The 21,050-nt window shown below is 41.4% G+C and overlaps 1 protein-coding gene across 5 annotated transcripts in view; it reads left to right on the forward strand.

The window, feature by feature from the left end:
* Positions 1-21,050, forward strand: part of FNIP2 (folliculin interacting protein 2) — a 131,877-nt gene that overhangs the window by 107,279 nt on the left and 3,548 nt on the right. For all 5 annotated transcript variants that reach the window (XM_045798730.2, XM_045798732.2, XM_045798731.2 and 2 more), the window contains 3 exons: positions 602-758; positions 16,089-16,289; positions 19,752-19,867. In XM_045798730.2, coding sequence (XP_045654686.2) covers positions 602-758; positions 16,089-16,289; positions 19,752-19,867 — 474 coding nt within the window. The remainder of the gene's footprint in view (positions 1-601; positions 759-16,088; positions 16,290-19,751; positions 19,868-21,050) is intronic.

The following is a 21,050-nucleotide window of genomic DNA, read 5'->3' on the forward strand; positions in this document are numbered from 1 at the left end:
GTTATCCGCGTGGAAGTTAGATGGCTGGCAGCAGATGCCTTGCCTTGGAGGTGGTGGATTCCCCTCACCGTGTGGCTTCTCTCCTGCAGGTCAGAGCAGCAGGAAGGGGTTGGGAAACAACACCTCTTCCTTAACACTCCATCAGGTTGATTATTTGGTCTGTGATGACTGAAAGCAGTAATTAGAGATTTCTTCTGTTCTTCTGCACTGTCGTGGGCACCTCCCTGTGCAGATGTGTCGAGTTCCTAAAGCCAGGTTTTTGGCAAGTTTCCCCCCTCGGTAGACTTTCTCTTCCTTCACTCTCTTGACACAGACGGCCTGATAGATGTTTGATAGGAGGTTCAAGAACAAACTCATAACCAGCCATCAGAATACTGTTTTTTCTACCATTCCATCCAAAAAAAAAAAAAACAGAACATACTTTTTCTCTTCCTATCCCCTTCCTTTCCCACGTCGACGATCTACTTCCTGGAGGATTGGTGAAATGGACCACCCTGGATCTATTTTTCTGACCTGTGTTACTAGGGTTTTTGTTCCAACTGTAATGCAAGAAGGGAGTACATTTTTAATTGTGTATTCTAATGGACCAATATTGTTTTAGGTCTCAGAGCATCAGCAACCCAAATGTAAGAAACTTTGGCCGCTCACTTCTGGCAGGTTATTGCCCCACGTACATGCCTGATTTGGTGCTTCATGGGACCAGCAGCGACGAGAAGCTGAAGCAGTGTCTGGTGGCTGATCTGGTCCACACAGTCCATGTAAGTGATCCCATCTTGGAGCCCCTGACTGGTGACATGATGTCAGCCAGGGTCTTGGCGAGCAACAGATGTTTAGACCGAAGAGTGTGTAATTACAGGATTGTTTCTAGCGACGCGGGCAAGGACTGCTGAAGCACCCAGGGGTTAGCAACAGCTGAAAGCTATGAGCACACCTGGGCCTGATGGATAAGTGGGGCGCAGTAACACAGAACTGTGGCCACCTCACCACACGAGCACTGAGGAGGGTGGAGGATAGCTCCCTGCCATCTCTTGCCTTCAGCCTCTGAGCTCTTCTGTCCCTCCCATTGGCTGAGCCCAGCTGGAAGCCAGAGAGCAAGGTCAAAACTGACGCAGATACAGTCCCGAGGTCCACAGAGGTCAGCCTCCTGGGGCCAGCACAGGAGAGAGAAGGGCAGAGAGTGGATCTGGGGGGCACATAGGCTGGGCAGAATAGAGTAAACAGCACAGATGGTGACAATTATATGCCGTCACGGGGAGGACCGAAGAGATGTCACATATGGTTTGCTTTTTATCCGATCCTTACAAGTTCCTAAGAGTAATTTATTTTAACTGATTTGTCATTAAGTTCACTTTGATGGCTGCACGAGGATGACTGTATAAAGATTAACAAGTCTTACTGGAAAATTGCCTTGTGGCTGCCGTTAAGTGCTTTTCTGCTATCTGCAGCATGACAGGAACTGAGCAGTTAAGGAAACTGTGTCAGTCTGATGGGCCTGTTTTTAATTGAGCTGCTATTGGGCAGATGTGCAAAAATAGATGCTGTGCATTGGAAACATACTGTGTCTTGCGCAATAGGGAAAGTCTTCACTGCATTAAGAAAATTGGAATTTGGCTTGTTACCTACCTGCTCACCCAACAAGTATTTTTTGAGAGGTGGAGCAGAAGGCACGTATCTTATCTTTGGCCTTGAGCATCTCCTCTGTGAAGACTAAACATACATCAGACACAGGCCAAACAGGCTAAAGGTATTTATGTGAAATGGGAAGAAGAGCTCAGTTAGTGAAGCAGATGCCCTCATAAACCCCCCTGAATGGGGAGGGAGAAGAGATAGGGAAGGGGTGACTGGAAGCTGGGAAGGCCAGTCCAGTGTATACATTTACACCCAAACATTCCTAACTCCACCCTGCTTTGTGGTCAGACACCACCCCTCACCAGAATATTCCAGGAATGAAGCTACGAGGTTGCTTTCTTCTCTTGTAAAAAATGTCATAACATTTAATTTTCATAGTTGTAATGAACACTGTATCCTTGTTTATCATTTCAGAGGTCCCTACGTCAGTGACATTAGAATAAGAACAGTGTCCTCATTGTGTGATACTGTATAGGTTGTCTTGAACCGTGGAAGTCTCAGTGATGTTAGAGACTCGCATACATTCTGTAGCCATTGGTGGCATTAAGGCAGGGAAGTAGAGGCCTTCCTTTCCTTTTCTATCAGCGATCTCTGTGTTTATATCCATATATGCAAAGCCTGTGGGGTTTTTCTTTCTGTTCTGCTGTCAGTTTGATTTGTAAGAACATTGGTGTTATGGGGCGCCTGGGTGGCTCAGTCGGTTAAGTGTCCAACTCTTGGTTTCAGCTCAGGTCATGATCTCAGGGTCATGGGATGGAGCCCTGCTCTGCTTTGGGCTCCATGCTCAGTGGGGAGTCTGCTTCCTCCTCTGCCTCCTCTGCCTCCTCTGCCTCTCCTCCTCCCCTCCCCCCACCCCACCTCTACCCCCCCCACCCCCGCTCATACTTTCTCTCAAATAAATAAATAAAATCTTAAAAAGAAAAAGAACATTGGTGTTCTTGCTTGTTGGACCCTTCTTCCATGAAGCGCTGTGTTCTGCTTCTGACAGAAGTGCCAGGAGATCAGTGTGAACTAGGGTGGCTTGTCTTCAGTGCCATTGATCTTCCTAGCCGGGGAGGTGGAAGGTGTTGCCCAAATGCCCTGGACTTGCTCACTTACCTCTATGGAAGTATCATTAATTGATTGATAACCTTCCTTGAACTTATCTGTAAAACCATTCATGACTTTTTAAAACTATTTTCCATAGGCTGACAATTTCCAGTTCTTTGTATATTAGGTTTTAATGGTGACCATGAGCTCTGTAATTCTTACATTTGGAAAAAACAAATCCATGTTTCCTCTATTAGTACTCTTAAAGATTTTTCATATATCATTTTCCCTTCCTTTCCGAAGTAGTGTTTTCACACTGTAGGCTTTTCTCATTTCTTTAGACTATGCAATCACCCTGAGAGATCGAAAGTTATTAAGCATAATAACCTATATTGTGTCAAATTGTGGTGACATCCAAAGTGCAGCCATGCATGGGTGTTAATAGGAAATTGCAAAGGGTTCATAAAAATATCTTTGGAAATTTAATACATTCAGAATTTATCCAATTAGCATTAGTAGATTTCTAATTCAACTTGGCACATTTATCATAATGAATTTTGCTTTTGAAGTAGTGTTCCATTTAAACTGCCTCTCAGATTGGGACTCTGGTCTGTGACAGTGTTTAAATAAAAGTAACCTTACTTTCAACTGCCATTTACAAATATTTGTTGAAAAATAAGTTACGGTTTTTTTTTTAAACATTCCATTGAATTTACTGCTCTGTAAAGTCTAGTAATTATTTAAATTCTTGAGTATGTTGCCAGAGAAGGAAGCAAAGATCCAAGAACAAAAATACATGACCACAGTTAGAGCTGAAATAATAACTTGTTGAGGTAGAAGAGATTGGGATAAATTGCTTTACTTAACTAGCTTTCAAAAACCTATTTTTTGGACATTAATATTTTTTAGTGTTCATGCAAGACTTCATTGGACTTTGATATTCATAATCGTTTTTAGCGAAGGATTTTTATTAACTGTTTAAAAGCAATTGATTTAAGTTATTGATCTATTTTCTAGACCTGTGCATGAGTGGATTGTAAAATGTCTTCTGTAAATGTGCGCTTTTATAACCATGGTGGACGAGTTGATGGAATTTCTTCTCTCACTGAGGGATTGCATTCTAGAGCTTCCAATACTAAGAATTTCTTTTTATGCGTTTCCTTATTCTTGTCTCATTAAAGGAAAGATATATTAACTTTATTTCCATTTTTATTATTGGCTTTTCCATGTCAAGATTGTGATGGTCTTTAAATATTTAAACACGTGTTCTTGTTTAATCCATATACTACCTCTTTTCTGTCATTTGAACTGTTTTCTCTGTCTCCTCGCATGTAGATTATACAGCTGCCTTAAATTAGGCTAAAGTAATATTTATTTAGTTTCACTTTTTCCCCCCTGCCATATCTAACTGTGCATTCTTTCTCTGTTTTCCTTTTGACTTTAAATGTTAAAGTGGGAGAGAGAGAGTGAGAGAGAGTCAGCTTCACTTTGTGCCTATGACCCTCAAGTAGCTTTTTCTCTCTTTTTTCCTCCCATGTGTTTGTCTGCCACGAATACTGCTGCCTAGGGCGATGTTAGGGGTATTAAATTATGGGGTAGTGGGGGAGGGGCACTGGTTGAGCATTGATGGCTTGGGTTCAAGTCTTAGTGTTACCACTCATTTGCTGATGGTCAAGTAAATCAATTGGTATCACTAAGCCTCAAAAAAATGTATTTAGAGGAACAGCTGAAATACAATCCACTGGTTAAGAGTTTGGCTTCTAAAGACAGACAAACCTGAATTTGAATCATGGCTCACCCCTTTTGGCTTTGTGGCCTTGGGCAGGTTTTTTTACTCTTCCAAGCATCAGTTCCAGCTTCTATAAAATGAACAGTACTTACAGGTCTGGTTTGAAGACTGAGATTATGCATATCAAGTGTTTAGCACAGTGCCTGGCACATTTCTAATGCCCAGTGAATGTTAGCTATTAATATATGTGAAAGCGCTTTGTAATTGAGTTTCCCAGGAAACTCCTGTTAGAGATAGTGGAACAGAAAACCCATATACACATTCATTCCGGGCTAAAGGCGTCCACTTCTCCTTGCCTATGAAATCACAAGGAGCAGGCCAAGTGGCTAACTGCAGGGTAGGGTCATCAAGACCAAAATCAACATCACATCGTAATGCTTTTTAAAAAACTGTGTTCCAGGGCTTCAGGCATTTTACAGAATAATCTATAAAACAAAGTTAACAGTTGGATATTGCAGCCTCTTTCATTTAATTTTAAGAGTAGCAACAGATTGACTCCAGAAATACCATGCAGGAATCAGTCGCACAGATAAGGAGCTTTGCTAAAAGCTTGGCTGTGATATATGCTCATGAATACCTAATTATGCCATGCAGTGTAATCAACCAGGAGGCTACAAAAGAACAGCAAGTCGCATCAAATGATAAATCATTACTTAAGTAATGCAGACAACATTAAGGTGCTGCAAGTCAACAACAACCTTAAAATCAATAGTGTTGCAAAGGAAACATCCACATAGGACAGATCAGGTATCTAAGAACACCTCTCGTCGCTTTCATTTTCCTTTGCTGGATAATGAGAATGACGGTGCCTTGGGCTTAGAGCCTGTCTTACTGTTTCATAAAATCTGTGTGTGTATGTATGTAAGGAACATGTGCATGCACACACGTGTTTATGGACATACATGTTCACACATGTATAAGCATGTACTTGGGGTTATGATGTTAAAATGGATTTCTTACAGTGGTTTGTGATTTTTTTTAAGTATTTGAAAAGAAATATTGATCTCCGGGTAGCACCAACTCTAATCTGAAATCTTATTGATTCTCTCTCCTTCTCACAGTGACTACAATATAGTCTTATGTAAGTTCCCCTTAACCTTCCCAACTAAAATTTTTGTGTTGAGTTTTTCCCCTTCTAGTCAACTCATACAGTGCCAAGGAGGGCTCTTGCTAACCCCTGAATATGATCATTTACTCTTCTGCTCTAATAGTTTCCCATTGTTTTCAGAGAGTAAAATATAAACTCCTTGGCTGGAATTGGCCCCAGGTAGAACTTTACACCTGCAGGCTCCTTAGCACATTGCACCACACCTTTGTTCTACTTCTGACATTTTTCTACCACTTGGGTTGCAGGCCCCTGGAGCAGAGAAAGAAGACTTAGTTTCTTTCATATTCCCAGCAGCTCACTCTGTGCACCTAGAAAGTGCTCAGTGACGTTAGCTGACTGTTCCCTACAGAACTGAATTTAGGAATCTGTGTTATGGCTAAAACTGTGACGATTGGTTTGTCTGTTTCTTCTAAAGAGAAGAGAAATGGCAGATAGCCTTTTAAAATAAAAGGAAGAGTAATGTGTTTAGACATGATGCCTTTGGCTCTGTGTTCATTTTCTTTACCTAAAGGAGAGTAAAAAGCTTATTATAGGTCACTCAGGCTTCAGTGCTCTTGCATTTTGTAAATAGTAGACACATGGCTAATTTTGATGTTTTCTTAAATTTGTTCACCATGTACAAAATATTTGGACATCTGTGCCATTCTTTGTAAAGAAACGATCAACATTCTTGCATTTTATTTTGGAGTCCTGTACATCATCACATGGCTTGAGTCTGATGATTCTTTTTGACCTTGAGCTCCTTTCCTGGACTTTAAATTGTTTCTTTTCTCAGCAAGTGACAGGCCTGATAATTAAGCTGTGCCCAAGATTGTGCATTATAACTACAAAGCTGTAGGCTGAACTTGAGTGAGCCTAGTGAGCCTGGTGATGACAGCCGCAGGCACAAACCCACAGAAGTCAGATGTTTCCTTTGTAGCCCCTCGCAGACCACCTCACCAGACTCTCCCCTCCTTCCCTCTGCCACCAGGTCCCTATGTCTTCATGATGTCTCTGGGCTTCCCACAGCCCCCACCTTGCTGTACCTGCCAGGATCCCTCAGCAATGTCTGTGGTCCACAATGATTGATTTCTTTCTCTTCTTCTCCACCTTATAACAACTCTTAAGCCTTTAGAGACTGCCATTGAAACTGTTTCCAAGAGGAAAAAAAATTCTGGTAAAGAAATGCTTATAGAGTTATGATAAGAACATACAATTATTACCTCTTCTGGTATTTTCATATGTTAACAGTCTGTTTGATATAAACTAGAAATCTCTGATGGTGGCATGTCAGGTGGTCTGGCTGACTTGTTTGGCTAGAAATGAGGCAGGGAGCCTGGACATGACTTTTGGGGAAGAGAAGGAGAGTCATGCCTTGGAAATTTACTTCCTCTCAGAAAATACTTACTGAGTACCGTTTCCGTGCTAGGTGCCGTGTTTACAGCCATGGTCAAGGTGTGAGGTGGGAGGATTGTAGCACCACGTTGTGCTGCTGCAAATGGCTTGCGTCCTCTCTAAAATTATAGACATGGCTAAAATAACACCATGCCCACCCAGCCCAGTTGTTCTAATACCTGTGCATGAAAAAAAGCAGAAATCCTTTTGTGCCAGAAACAAATCAAAATCAAAGCCAGAACAGTAAGTTTCGGCTGATAGAACCATGGCCTTCTGGGATTTCAGTCTGGATACAGGTCCTAGAAATTGGGTACTGGGTTTCTAAGATCTACTCAGGGCGAAAGATGTGATCTCATATGTATATGAGGCTTGGGACCTGGAACTGAGCCCCTTACATAAAGCCTGGAGCTTCAAAGAGCTATCCTTCCATGAAAAGGGGATTAGAAAACTCCACCCATAAACAGTGAGGCAACAAAGAAACAAGTTGGAAACTTGGGTGGGAGAAAATAAAGTCACCTGTGAGAAATCAAAGCCCCAGGCGGATTCCGTGAGTGGGTTGGAGGTCCAGATTTATTCTACCCGAGTGACTTGGGAATCCCTGCCCAAGAAATAAATGTAAGATTCAGACTCTAGGACTCTGGCGGAAGGAAGCACATTGGACACCACCAGCTTATAAAAGACACACATTGCTGCTTTTCCTCTTCTCCACCTTAACTCTTAAACCCTAGTGACTGCCATTGAACCTGTTTCCAAGAGGCACACAGAGCACACAAAACAACCCCAACTAGATGGGCTCATGTTCAAAGATTAGGAAGTCATGGTGAGGGAGAGTAAGCAAATACAAGCCGGACAATTAGCACTCCCAGAACAATCTGAAATAATAATTAAGTCACTGTGTTTAAAATGGTTACAGTCATAAAAAAGAAGGAATTGGAACTTTAATAAAGAGATGGGACGGTGTGGTAAGTGATTATTTAGATTCGTAAAAGGACTAACAAGAACTTCTAAAAGTGAAAAATACGGCCATTAGATTTGAATCCCAAGGGGTAGGTTGAAGAGCAGAGCAGATTAAATACCGCTGGAGAGAATCAGACTTTGTGACATGGAGGCTGGGACGAGAAAATTCTATAGCATATTTAGAAGGTGAGAACAGAGAAGGCGAAGGAAAACAGTATTTGAGGAAGGAAGGACTGCGAGTTTTCAGATTAAATAAGCACGCTGACTCCTAAGTAAGTGTAAATACAAACAAGTCCAGTCTTAAGCTACAAAACATCGAAGACAAAGAAAACTTGTAAGCAGCCCGAGAGAAGACACGGCACCTATCCTCAAGGAGTTTGAAATCGATAACAGGAAGTACAGAGAAGTCAGTAAGCAGTAAGAAGAGTGCAGTAGCGTCTCCTGCAGTGGGAAGCACAGGACAGGCGTGGAAGGACTTCTGGAAGTGGTGTCTGTACCAGGTGCTGTCCGTAGGGGGTGAGCGTGCGCCACCACGGGAGGATGCAGGGGACCATGTGCCTCTGTCAGGCAACAGAAGATCCTTCTGCCTGATTGTGTTGACGGGCATCTTCTGAACCTGCAGGCAGAGCTGGCTCCGCCATCCCGGGAGGTTCTGTCTGTCCTGGTTCTTGCTCAAAGTGCTGTCAGAAAAGTCTAGATGCCAAGCATTTAGTAAAAGACAGTAATCTGCATGATTTTATAGACCAGAGGAAGTGTTTAAGAATGGTGAATGATAACCAGGCTCCTTTTTCTCTGAATGAACGTGACACTGAATCGTTTTCTGTTTTTTTTTTTTTTTGAAACCAGACAAAACCGTTCAGCAGTCCCACACGTGGCTGCGGTCCTTATATGTGGCTCTTATCCATCCAGAAGAGGGGTGGTTTGGCCCAGGCCTGTGTTACATTGCTTAAGTCATCAGCTCCAGGGCGCTGGAGAATATGGTGAAGCAGGTGGGCCTTTGCTTCTAATGAGGCAGAAGAATAAAAAGGGGGATCTGAAGACATTTAACCAAGAGCAGGTGCTGAGAAGGTGAACCTCACTGCATTAGTCATCCCGTTGTCTTCGGAGGACTAATGAAAGGCCTCACCTGACGCTATGTAAAAGGCAATATTACTAAGTCATGGTGCTGTAACAGAATGGCGCAAGAATCTTTTTGAAAGGCATTCTGTCACGTGGCATCGTCTTATTTAAGTTCAGTTTAATGAAGTTACAAAATGTACCAGAATTATCTTACATAGAATAACAAATTGACACTCAAATGATGCCAAGGAATCTTATGTTTTATTCAGAATATTTCAGAGAAAAATAAAAGATAGAGGGAGGTGTTTCCAATCGCCTGAATCATAACTCACTTGCTCCCTGTATGTTGGAAAGAGGCTGCTCAGTGGCTCATCCCTGGTGATCAGACCTGCCCCATTACAACTATTGTGCGTAGTTTGGAGCTGGTTATGAGTACAGAAGTCTGTCCACACTCCTGCTGTCTATAATACACGTGGGAGCTGGACATCTTTGAGGACTGATAAAGGGTCAGCTCAGAGTATGTGTTGGGCAATGCCAACAGTGTAAAGATGGGCAAGTTTCTTAACAAAGTCTTAGTAGAGGTGACTGTTAAGACTTTGTTATTTCCTCCTATTTTGACATTAAGTTGAGACTGTCATCCACACTTGGCAATCTTACCTTTCGAGGGATTTCCACCCTGACAAGGTCCTAGGATTTCAAAGTGTGGAGGGTTTGGCAGGCTCACTGAGCTAAAAGTTGGAAACACTTGTGTGCGTTACTAGCTTCTATTTCTGACATCCCAAGATACTTAATAAGCTCTTACATTTTTTGTCCTCAGTGTTTCTGTCTGTAGAGCAGTGCTGTGTTCCTGGCCAACCTACAGGAAAAATGGCATGATGAATTAATAAGTAGTTATAGGAAGCATGTATGTGAGAATAGTATTTTCCTGCCCTTAAGTTAAAAATAGGTGATTACGTGAAATGTTAGTCATTTAAATGTGGTACATGGAAAAGAAATAAATTAATAAATGTGCAGATGACTTAATAGGAACTGGACTAAATCCAAAAATAAAGAAATCTGCATAGAGAATTCTTGAACAGAGCCAGCATATGTTACTTAGCACATGCCTAGCGTTTTGTTATGCTCATTTCAGAGGCTACAGAAGAAAAAGAAAATGTGATTTCTTTCCTTGAGTTACTTATGTAATCACTGAGTAGGCAAACAGATGTGAAATCAAGAACAAGTTAAGACAGTGTGATTAAATGTCAAAATGTAGATTGTAGGGGTGCCTGGGTGGCTTAGTTGGTTAAGCATCTGCCTTTGGCTCAGGTCATGATCCCTGGGTCCTGGGTTCAAGCTCTGTGTCAGGCTCCATGCCCAGCAGGGAGTCTGCTTCTCCCTCTCTCCACTCATGCTCTCTGTCTCTCTCAAAGAAATAAAATCTTTTTTTTTAAAAATGTAGATTGTAAAACCCCTCAGAAGTCAAACGAAGAGCAGTGAATGTGGGAAAGACATCTTGTGGAGTAAGGTGGGATTGAGGGGGGTGGGACCAAAGTTGGGCCCTTGAAAGATTGAAAATTTTATTTTTTTAAGATTTTTTTAATTTTTATCTTTTTAACATCTATTTATTCTTTTTAGAAAAAGGTATTTTTTTATTATTAACATATAATGTATTAATTGTTTCAGGGGTACAGGTCTGTGATTCATCAGTCTTCCACAATACACAGCATTCACCACAGCACATACCCTCCCCAATGTCCACCACTCAGCCACCCTATCCCACCCCTCCGCTCCAGCAACATTATTTTTTTTTAAAAGATTTTATTTATTTATTTGAGAGAGAGACAGCATGAGAGCAGGGTGGGGGGCAGAGGGAGAAGCAGACTCCCTGCTGAGCAGGGAGCCCGATGTGGGACTTGATCCCAGGACCCTGGGATCATGACCTGAGCTGAAGGCAGATGCTTAACCAAGTGAGCCACCGAGATGCCCCCAAAAGATTGAAAAATTTAGAAGAGATCAGGGAAAACATTCTGGGCACAGCCTGAGGTAAGAGGCAGGGGCCCTCCCAGCCTGGAGAGGGGGTTTCTTAATCCCGGAAGTAAATATGTGTAGGTAAATGTGGCCCACACTGTGAAGAGCTTTAAGTATGGAAAAAGGAAAGTTTGAATTGGGCACCTGGGTGACTCAGTCGATTAAGCGTCCTCCTTCTGCTCAGGTCATGATCCCTGGGTCTTGGGATCGAATCCCACATTGGGCTCCCTGCTCAGTGGCTGGGGGGATGGGGTAGGGGGGAGCATCTGCTTCTTGCTCTGCCCCTCCCCCCGGCTTGTGTGCTCTCTCGCTCTCACAAAAATAAATAAAATCTTTAAAAAGAAAGAAAAAAAGAAAAGTTTGAACTTAGGTGTTTGGGTGACAGGTGTTAAACTAGGTTTTTGAGTTGGTAAGGGAAATGATGACATGGTATTAGGAAGTTTGAGGGTTTCATGGATGTGATTAATACAGATGGGGGGTGGTATAAGAGAGCAAATTGAACATGACAGATAAGTGTCTGTGCCACAAATTTCATACACATTTTTCTCACAAAAAAGCTCCATGAATTAAACCTCACTTAAACGTCACAGAACCTCTGCGAATTAGGTCATATTTTACAGATGTAGAAACTGAAGCCCAGATTAACGAGCTTCTAAGGTCCCACAGCTACTAAGTAATATTCAGCCCCAAATTGTCTTATTTGAGAGCCCTTGCAGTTGTCTTATTGTGGCCCTTCATTGAAATATCAGAATCACGGCTCTTCTGATTACTCAAACCTTGTAGACATTTCTTGGTTCTGGAAGTTTAAGTTAGGCAGAAGTCATGGTGTATCAGCCAAGGTAGCATATTTTGTGTACTCAGAGATCTGATCCAGAACCCTGAAATTGGAATGTCCTGGACATCTAGAACTCCTGGAAAACAGACCCACAAATCCCTAGTGGCTATGAATTAACCAGACTTAATCTGATGATTCAACAAAATACAGTAGCCAAAGGATATTTGAGAGACCTTTAAAGACCTATAATTACAAAGCATTTCGTTTGTCACTTTATCTTGAGAAATCTGCACAGGAAAGTAGATTGAATAAATGAGATATTGACATAGTGGAGCTAAATAAATGACTGTTTCTAACTTCCATAGAGCAGAGCAAGGCAAAAAAGATAATTGGCTTATTGCCGCTACTTCATTCCTCTGATGGAGATTGGCCATCCACCCTAACAATCACCTAGCTCTCTATTGATCTCCAGTGTTCTTTAGTCCTCCAGTCTCTGTCAGGAGTTTCTCAATTATCTGATTGAGTTTCTGAGGGAGGCCCGGAAACGGAGGCTGCTGGGAGCCCTGTGGAAGAGGAGGCAGGAGGGGCAGGAGGGGCAGGGCCTGGCAGCTCTGCCTTGCCACCTGGGTTGTGGATGTGCGCTCAGCGGGGTGTGAGCCCTTGTAAGGGTGGGAATAGGGCAGCACTTTTGGAATTCTCAGATCATGGAGAATGTAGAAAGGTACTGCAGACTTTTTTTTTTTTTTTTAAGATTTTATTAGTTGAGAGAGATTGAGAGAACGAGTGAGAGGAGGGGCAGAGGGAGAAGCAGACTCCCTGTGGAGCAGGGAGCTCGACATGATGACCTGAGCTGAGGGCAGATGCTTAACGGACTGAACCGCCCAGGCACCTTTGCAGACCCATTCTGCACTTGATCTTAGCCAAAAGGCCGAGAAGCCATTGCAGACCCATTCTGATAAGAAAATTTAGTGAACTCTGTGGGCAAGAAACTTACCTTGGAATGAATTCTTTTCGGTTTGAGAGAGAAAAGGAAAACGTAACAGTGTCCCTAAGGTTCATAAAGTTTTCAACCAAACAAGCATTTTTAAGGGGAAGTGACTGTTTTTAATATTAATATTTCCTTCAGATTTTCATTCAAAACTCAAACATCAGAGGTCCTGTTTAATCTCAGACACTAATGGTGGGAAGGAGAACTTGGGGGCTTTTTTGGTTTTCTGATGATATTTAGTCAGACTAACAAAGTGCCCCCCATCCCTTTAAGGGTTTTTTAACATTAAGAAGAGGAATCTTACTAAGTAAAATTACTTGCCCAGCTGATAGCTCTCCATATTGTATCTTCTTTTCTTAAGAGTCATAGGAGACCAAAGTCTCCACCAGCATGCAGCCTTGACTTGCCTCTCCTGCCCATTTCTTTTTTTCTAGTCTCTACACCCAAACTCCAAGCCCTAAGAATAGCAGATGGATGGATCTGGCTTTTAATAAGCGCTTGAATCATTCAGTCTTAGGTTTTACAGCATTTCTTAAGGTACTTAATTTCTCAGAAGTACTGCTCCACGTATGTTACTGCTGCTAAGTGTATGTGTTTGTTATGTACCCTGGTGTACACGTGAACTTGAAAAATCGCCCCGACAGATTTCACTGTTAGTTACTTCTATGATTAAGACACAGTGAATAAGAAAAAGTTAGTATTAAAAAAGAAGCATACTGGGTGCCTCAGTTGGTTAAGCATCTGCTTTCGGCTCAGGTCATGGTCCCGGTGTCCTGGGGATTGAGCCCCTGCTCAGCAGGGAGCCTGCTTCTCCCTCTGCCGCTCCCCCTACTTGTGCTCTCTCTCTCTCAAATAAAATCTTTTTTAAAAAAAAGCATACATGTAATTTTTTTGTTTATTGTAGTTGTACATGTGCCTCAAAAGTAGAGCCTTTCCTAAGAGGAATTTTTAATTGAATACCAGGGCATAGGGTGTGTATGGGTGTGTGTTTCTGTGATAAATCCAAACATGGTCTTCTGGATCTTAGAGTTTTTCAAATTCTGAAAGCTTAGAGACTAATAAGCCAAATCTCTTTAGGGGAGTTTGTGTTTTCTTTGGAAAGATATATATCAGAAATCTCCAGAATCATTGGAACTTAATTAAGCTTCAACTCTCTGACCCCATAGAAGTTTAGACCAGGTCAGGGATGGACCACCAGTAGCCCTGGCATCCCTTAAAACTGTAACTAAAGTAGTTGCTCATGATATTTTTATCTCTCCAGCGTTCTTTTCTTTTTTTTTCCTTGACTAATTTACATTTTCCTTTACTTCCATCTTCCTTTAAAAAGTGTTTATTCTTGGGATGCCTGAGTGGCTCAGTTGGTTAAGCATCTGCCTTCGGCTCAGGTCATGATCCCAGGGTCTTGGGAGCAAGCCTGCTTTTCCCTCTCCCTCTGCCTGCTGCTCCCCCAGCTTGTGTTCATTCTCTCTGTATGTCAAATAAATAAATAAAATCTTAAAAATGAAAGTGTTGCGGGGCGCCTGGGTAGCGCAGTCGTTAAAGCGTCTGCCTTCGGCTCAGGGCGTGATCCCGGCGTTCCGGGATCGAGTCCCACATTGGGCTCCTCTGCTGGGAGCCTGCTACTTCCTCTCCCACTCCCCCTGCCTGTATTCCCTCTCTCGCTGGCTGTCTCTATCTCTGTCAAATAAATAAATAAAAATCTTTAAAAAAAAAAAAAATGAAAGTGTTGGGGTGCTTGGGTAGCGCAGTCGTTAAGCGTCTGCCTTCGGCTTAGGGCGTGATCCTGGCGTTCCGGGATCGAGTCCCACATCGGGCTCCTCCGCTGGGAGCCTGCTTCTTCCTCTCCCACTCCCTCCTCTCCCACTCCCCTGCTGTGCTCCCTCTCTCGCTGGCTGTCTGTCACATAAATAAAATCTTAAAAAAAATAAAATAAAATAAAATAAATAAAAGTGTTTACTCTTCAGTAAATAAGTGAGTAGCTACTAAATGATACGGTTGGATGGAAACGTTGGATTGCCCTGCAGATATATTCAGGGAGCTCTGTGTTAGATATGTAGTAGCCTGAGAATGTATCAGGCTTCAAATATTTCTTTTAAAGTACTCTTTTGTAAACGTTTGGCCGGTTCTTCTGTGTGCTGGAACCTGCAAACATAGAAGTCAGCAACACCATGCTGTGTTAGGGGATACAGGGTGCTCATCAACTCTGTCGTTTGCTTGTACCTAACCTGTCTCATTTTAACTTCGTAACATTTTTCAAATGCCAGGTCCTATGCTAGGGGCTAAGAATTCAGGCAGAAAAGATTCAGGCCCCTTCTTCAAGAACGGGCTCACAGATTCCTGACGGTTTGTTTCAGCTCTGCACCCTTTTGTCATTAGTCTTTTCTCTTTGATCCAGTGATTTAAAAATGACTCATTTTTCACATTTGATTTTTTTTTTTTTACATTTCTTGTGCCCATTAAGTTTCTCCTTTTAAAATAATTGAGCCAACTTCTCTGTCCCTTTTTGTTACCATATCTGGATCTGCAGCCTTCTAAAATAACTCGTTTGGAGAACCCCCCCATCCATGACCTCCCCAGTGAGCCACAGTGCCCTTGTTGCAGGTGCTGGTGATGAAGCAGTTACACTTTGATCAGTTTCAGGCCATTAGTGGTTTGTTTGTTTGTTTGTTTGTTTGTTTGTTTTTAAGGCCCTTTTCCTTGACTGCTTCAGTGTTTACTCTGTTTGCCCAATGGCACCATATACTGGTTATCAACCTGCTGTATCTGTAACTACATAGTTACTGAGGATTTTGCATTTTAAGTTACTCATCAGTAGTCATCATTGACCTTTTGGACTCCTCTAGAAAAATTTGTCCCCCATCTGATTTTAGTTGGTTGTTAGAGTTGATTTATGTATGTAACACATGGTCACTAAATAAATACTGCTTAATGATTAAAGCTATAACTTTAAGGGAATATTAAGTTGCCCTGACCCTGTTTTGAAGAAATGGCAGTAGAATCCTACACCTTATTCTAATTTTCTCCATTTTAAAAGGAAAGTGCAGTCTTTCAAAGGAAAGGAATTTTACTATCCTGGAATGTAGGGAAGGCACATATCTTTTCACTCATCTGTGAACATTAACAACATTTATAGCGTACCTCCGGGGTGGAAGAAAAAAAATACTGCTTAAATGCAGTTTTTATCACATGAGTTTCAAATGACAATTTGATGACATTCCTATTTTAGTCCCTGTAACACTCTCAATTTCTGTAGCTCCCGCTGGCAACTTGTGAACCGTTAGGCTAATGCTAAATTATAGAAACATTCTGGACATTCTGAGTCCCACTTGGCAGTGCTGTGGAGAGTTGACCCCCTGTGTTTGTCTTCCAGCATCCAGTGCTTGATGAGCCAATCGCTGAAGCCGTCTGTATTATCGCAGACACGGACAAGTGGAGTGTCCAGGTAGCCACAAGTCAGAGGAAGGTGACGGACAGCATGAAACTGGGCCAGGATGTCTTGGTCTCGAGTCAGGTGTCCAGTTTGCTTCACTCCATTTTACAGCTTTACAAGCTTCACCTCCCTGCTGATTTTGTAAGTACTTGTTCTCATATCACCAAAGAAAGATAGTTAGAGCACTTTTAACAGTACCTTGATTAAAAAATCACAGATCCAAATGTTTTGTTTTTAGTATAATTGGATATTAGCATAAATAAAAATAGAACATGCAACATAACACCAGCAAACAGGGTAGATTTCAGTAATAGTAGCTCTTCCATGAAACAACACACAGTGACACGGAATCTTGAATAAGTTATATGGTAAAGGAAAAAAGGTATGGGGGAAGGGATCAGGCATAAAAGGAAATTTAAAATCTTGCTTTGGAGAACTCATTAGTTCTCCTTTATCAGATCGACATCAAGCAAGCCAGTTTCTGAAGGGATTTTAGTTCCTGGTCTCATAAAATTGCTAAGGATAAAACGGAGTATCATTTGTATAAACACAATTTTGACGTACTATACCCATAGAAGATGGTATCAGTTGTTCCTTTTCAAACGAGATTTTAAAATCGACTTCGTAACATTATATTAAACACAGCAAATAGAGCCCGTAAACTCCTAGAAAATGATTAACAGCTCTCCCCCAGGCATTGGAATGAATATATAAAACAGATACTTTTCAAGTATATGTGTGTGTCTGTGCAGAGACTGAGCAAAAATACATTTTGGGAAGGAGGGAGAAAGGTCTCAAAAGTGGAAGAGAGGCTCAAGGGCAGATAGCTAGGAGAAGCGTAAGTGAGATGGCCAACCTCAGGGATTTGCGCTGAGGTGAGAGCGCGCCCACCTTCTCGGCTTATTCCCTTCCCCCGCCCCAAACTCCATTGCCCTCTGCAGTATACCCCCAGACCAGAGTATCCCTCACTTCCCTTCTGCAGATACAGAGCTATTTAATAACAAAGGAGGAAGCTGGGTATTAATTACCTACAGTAATTGTGAATGGAGTGGTAATTTTCCCCAGGTTCTAATGACCTACAGTTGCACCACATACCTTGGAATTCCCAGGGCTCCCATGGCCTTCAAGAAGGTGATTTGAAATACAGTGTGTCATGTAAGCTGTGGCAGTGTGGCACAACAGGGAGACCCCTCAGTGCAACTGGTTTAAAGTCTAGGCTTTGCCATCAGGGAGTCTTGCGATGGTGGATAGTCCTGAGCATCTCTGAACTTCAGTGTTCTCACTTGTAAAAGCGAGATAGTACCCATTCGACAAGCATATTGTGAGAATCCTCTGAAAATTAGGTCTGAGATACTGCTTTTTAAAAAACTGGCAAAGCACTATGCCAATATGAGACACTCTAACAGCCACTGTACAGCAGAGTGTGGCCTTTAGAGTCCAGTAGTCTAGGGTCAAATCCAAGCTCCGCTACTTCCTAACTGTGTGACTTCTCAAAGTCTCAGTCTGTACCTACATCTATAAAACTGAGGAGATGCTGGAGCTTATCTCATACAGTTATGAAAATGAAATTAAACAATTCAGGTAAAGCACTTGGAACAGCGTTACATGTCATGAGTTCCCAGGAAACAGCTAGTAATAATTAGTTTCATGAAATAATTTTACTGGCTATAAAGACTGACAACAGCTTTTCACCATAATCTTTATTTGGGCTTTAGACTGAAGCATACTCTTGCCGGACCTCTGTTCCAGGGGGTAATGTGAGAAGCACTTAAGGGTTATGACGACCTTACTTTTGTTCTATATTTGCAGGCCGTTTTTTTCCTAGTAGCAAGCTGCATCACGCTGACTTGGAGTCTGAACTCTCTTTTTCTGTAAGGAAAGGAAGATACATTAGATTTTATACTTCTTTTACTGTTAGAAGTATTTGCCAAACTTTCATATTTTATTCTATAATACATAACTCTTATGACATAGCTACATTAGACATCTTAGTTATCCAGGCTAAATTGCTATAGCTAATTCTTTTTACTTCCTTTGGACAGAAGTATGTTTAGCTACTTGATACTATGAATGACTTACTTAACCTAATAAAACCGCAAAGAAAATTTCATCTGCAGTTTAAAATTCTCCTTTAAAAATCACTTGAATGAAACATGACTAAATGACTATTAGAGCCTTCAATATTTTTGAAAGGAGAAAGTTAGCTATTTAAAATTTTAGAAGGTAAAAATTAAAGAAATCCATCTCAGGAATAAAATCCCAGAAAAGGGAAGGCAGAACCCAAAGCAGTTCTATTTGATAATCAAACCTTTTGTAAAAAAAAAAAAAAAAAAAAAAAAATTCTAAATGATTTGATTTCAAATTCCATATAGACCAGTGTTGTCTTTATTTCCACATTACAACCTACAGTTTTCATGGGGATTATGAAAACACCGTAAATTAACGATTTAAAACAAAGGATGCCATGTAATGTGAATGTTCTTTTTAATATTTTATAACACTCTTATTAAAAACTCGTGTTTACTACTTAAGGAACTGAAACTTAGCAGGAGATCCTTTTACCATTTAACTGTGTTTATTTGGAGGAACATTTTCGTGAGAACTGGTGAAATCCTCCTTGCTTTGATTATTACTCTTAGTCACTTACCAGTTTTTTTCATCCACTCAACACAATGCATTTAAGATTTTAAACCAATGAAAAACTGAAAAGATTGCATCTCGAATAGAGACTTTTCCATGTCACTGATCAGCCCAGATCAAGATCAACATTTTCAAATGCATCTGTTAATCTTTTTACCTTGAAAATAACAGGCGTAATGGTCTAGAAGAAAATTATGTATGATGGAATTACCCTTGCCAAAGCCATCAGGTGTCTTACTGAAGATGCTTGGATGGCTCTGCCTGCCAAATGCAAAAGCATTTGCCTCTGGTGAAAGACACAGATGGTTGCTATTCTCTAAAAAATGAAGTTGGACACAATTCCAAGGGTAGAGATGTCCTGAGAATAATTGCCTTTTCTTTATTGTTATTAAAGACCTAGTTAAAATACACTCTTGAGAGAAAAAAAAATTTAAAGTAAACTTGTTCCATTTACTCTACTGTTGGGGATACATTTCGCCAAAATAATGTTAGCTATAGGAAAACAACAAAGATATTCTTTAAAAAATTACTTACAGTAACAAAAACTCAGATTGCCATGTGGATAAGTAAATAATGATAATTCACATTCTCAAAAATTACTTAACAAAAATTACATTGATAATTTATTAATAACATAGGGAAAGGATTATTTCAAAGTTTTTAAAAAGTAGGAAATAATTACACTTACAGAATGATTTCAGCTACGTTAAAAATGCTTTTTAAAAAAGACTAGCCGATATGTATGAAAATCTTAATCGTCATTAGAAAAAGTAAACTCTTGTTTTATAAAAACCTTTTCTTACACCTACCAATGGTTTGATATGGTTTGTAATTTTTAAGTGTATTGGGAAGGAATGAGATTATAGCCATGTCCTTAGAAATGAATTAAGAGAATTCCAGCTCTTAGAATATTGGCAGAGACTTGAATCCTGGCCCTCATTGTGAATGTTATTGGCTTCACAGTGCATCATGCATCTTGAAGATAGACTACAGGAGATGTACCTTAAAAGTAAGATGCTGTCTGAATATCTTCGTGGACACACACGAGTCCATGTGAAAGAATTAGGTGTCGTACTGGGGTGAGTTCTGTGAAGTGCCACTGTTTCCCCCTGTGATAGGGCTGATCCTAGCACTGCACCCACTGACTGACCCATTTAGCCTGTCTCACCCAGAACCCGCGGGCCCCAGTGCCCCATTGAAATGTTCGGGGTTCATGAGATGTGTGCCTCTGATGCTTCCCATCTTTGTATCTCTGATACTGGAGTTTCATACCTGCGAACAAAGGCAGAACTCTAAGCTAGTGGTACTTTATGTTAGTCTCCTCCCTGGATTATTTTATGCTTGAAAGTGAAAAATTTAATCCCATTCTGCCTGCCCACTTCTAGTCATTTCGGTAAGATATCAAAAGTGCAGCCTGTCAGACATGCAGCAGAGCTTGTGTTTACATTTCGCTCCCTGGAGGAGGCAAGAAAGGCCTTCTCCTGGACTCTCAGGGGCCACCTGCATGTCCGCAGGGTGACCGTACTTTCCCCTCTTTCGTTAGAAGCCCCTTGGAAGAGGAGACCTACTGATGTTACTGACAGTGTAGACCTCTTCCAGAGGGTTGGGTCTTGGCCGTACCTTCTCTCAGAGAAGAAATTCTGACTTATGTTACTCTCGGCTTAATGTTTCAACAGAGAGCTAACAAAAAGACATTGTGTCTATGGGGAACTGACCCCCTTTTCTGTGATGATGGTTCTCCTAATTCGGGGCAAGGAAATATTGTGTATATAATGTCAGGCTTGAAATTCTCTATCAAGCCTGCTAATCAAAGTACTATTTCAACACTCGGGCCTTTGCATTCTTGTCAGGCTTTTCATCTTTCACACCCAGGATATGACTTAGTGTTTTGTTTGGCTCTTGGCATTTCCTGTCATACTTTTTTTCCCCATACTTTATTTAAAAAAACGTTTTTCCCTTTTGAGGCCTTTGCTTTTGCAGTTAACTTGCGATGTATCTTTGTTGCTGTTGATGTTGTTCTTAGTTGTTGTTTAGGTTTCTTTACCAGCCTCAGACGTGAGCCCTGCCTCACCAGGTTTCCATTGCCAGATGTGTGCCTTACATTTCTAGGATCTTTACCTGGCTCCTGACTGGCAGGTGTCCATCGACACTATTAGAAGGATCATAAGGATTTATTTACCTTCCTGATCTGTCGGTCCTCCTGGTGCATTATTAATGGGGGTCACATCAGCCTCACTCTAGCCCCTTCCTCTCCTAGTCAGA

Source organism: Ursus americanus, chromosome 13 (genome assembly GCF_024610735.1).
Source record: "Ursus americanus isolate L20-20 chromosome 13, mUrsAme1.1.p, whole genome shotgun sequence".
NCBI classification, from domain to species: Eukaryota; Metazoa; Chordata; class Mammalia; order Carnivora; family Ursidae; genus Ursus; species Ursus americanus.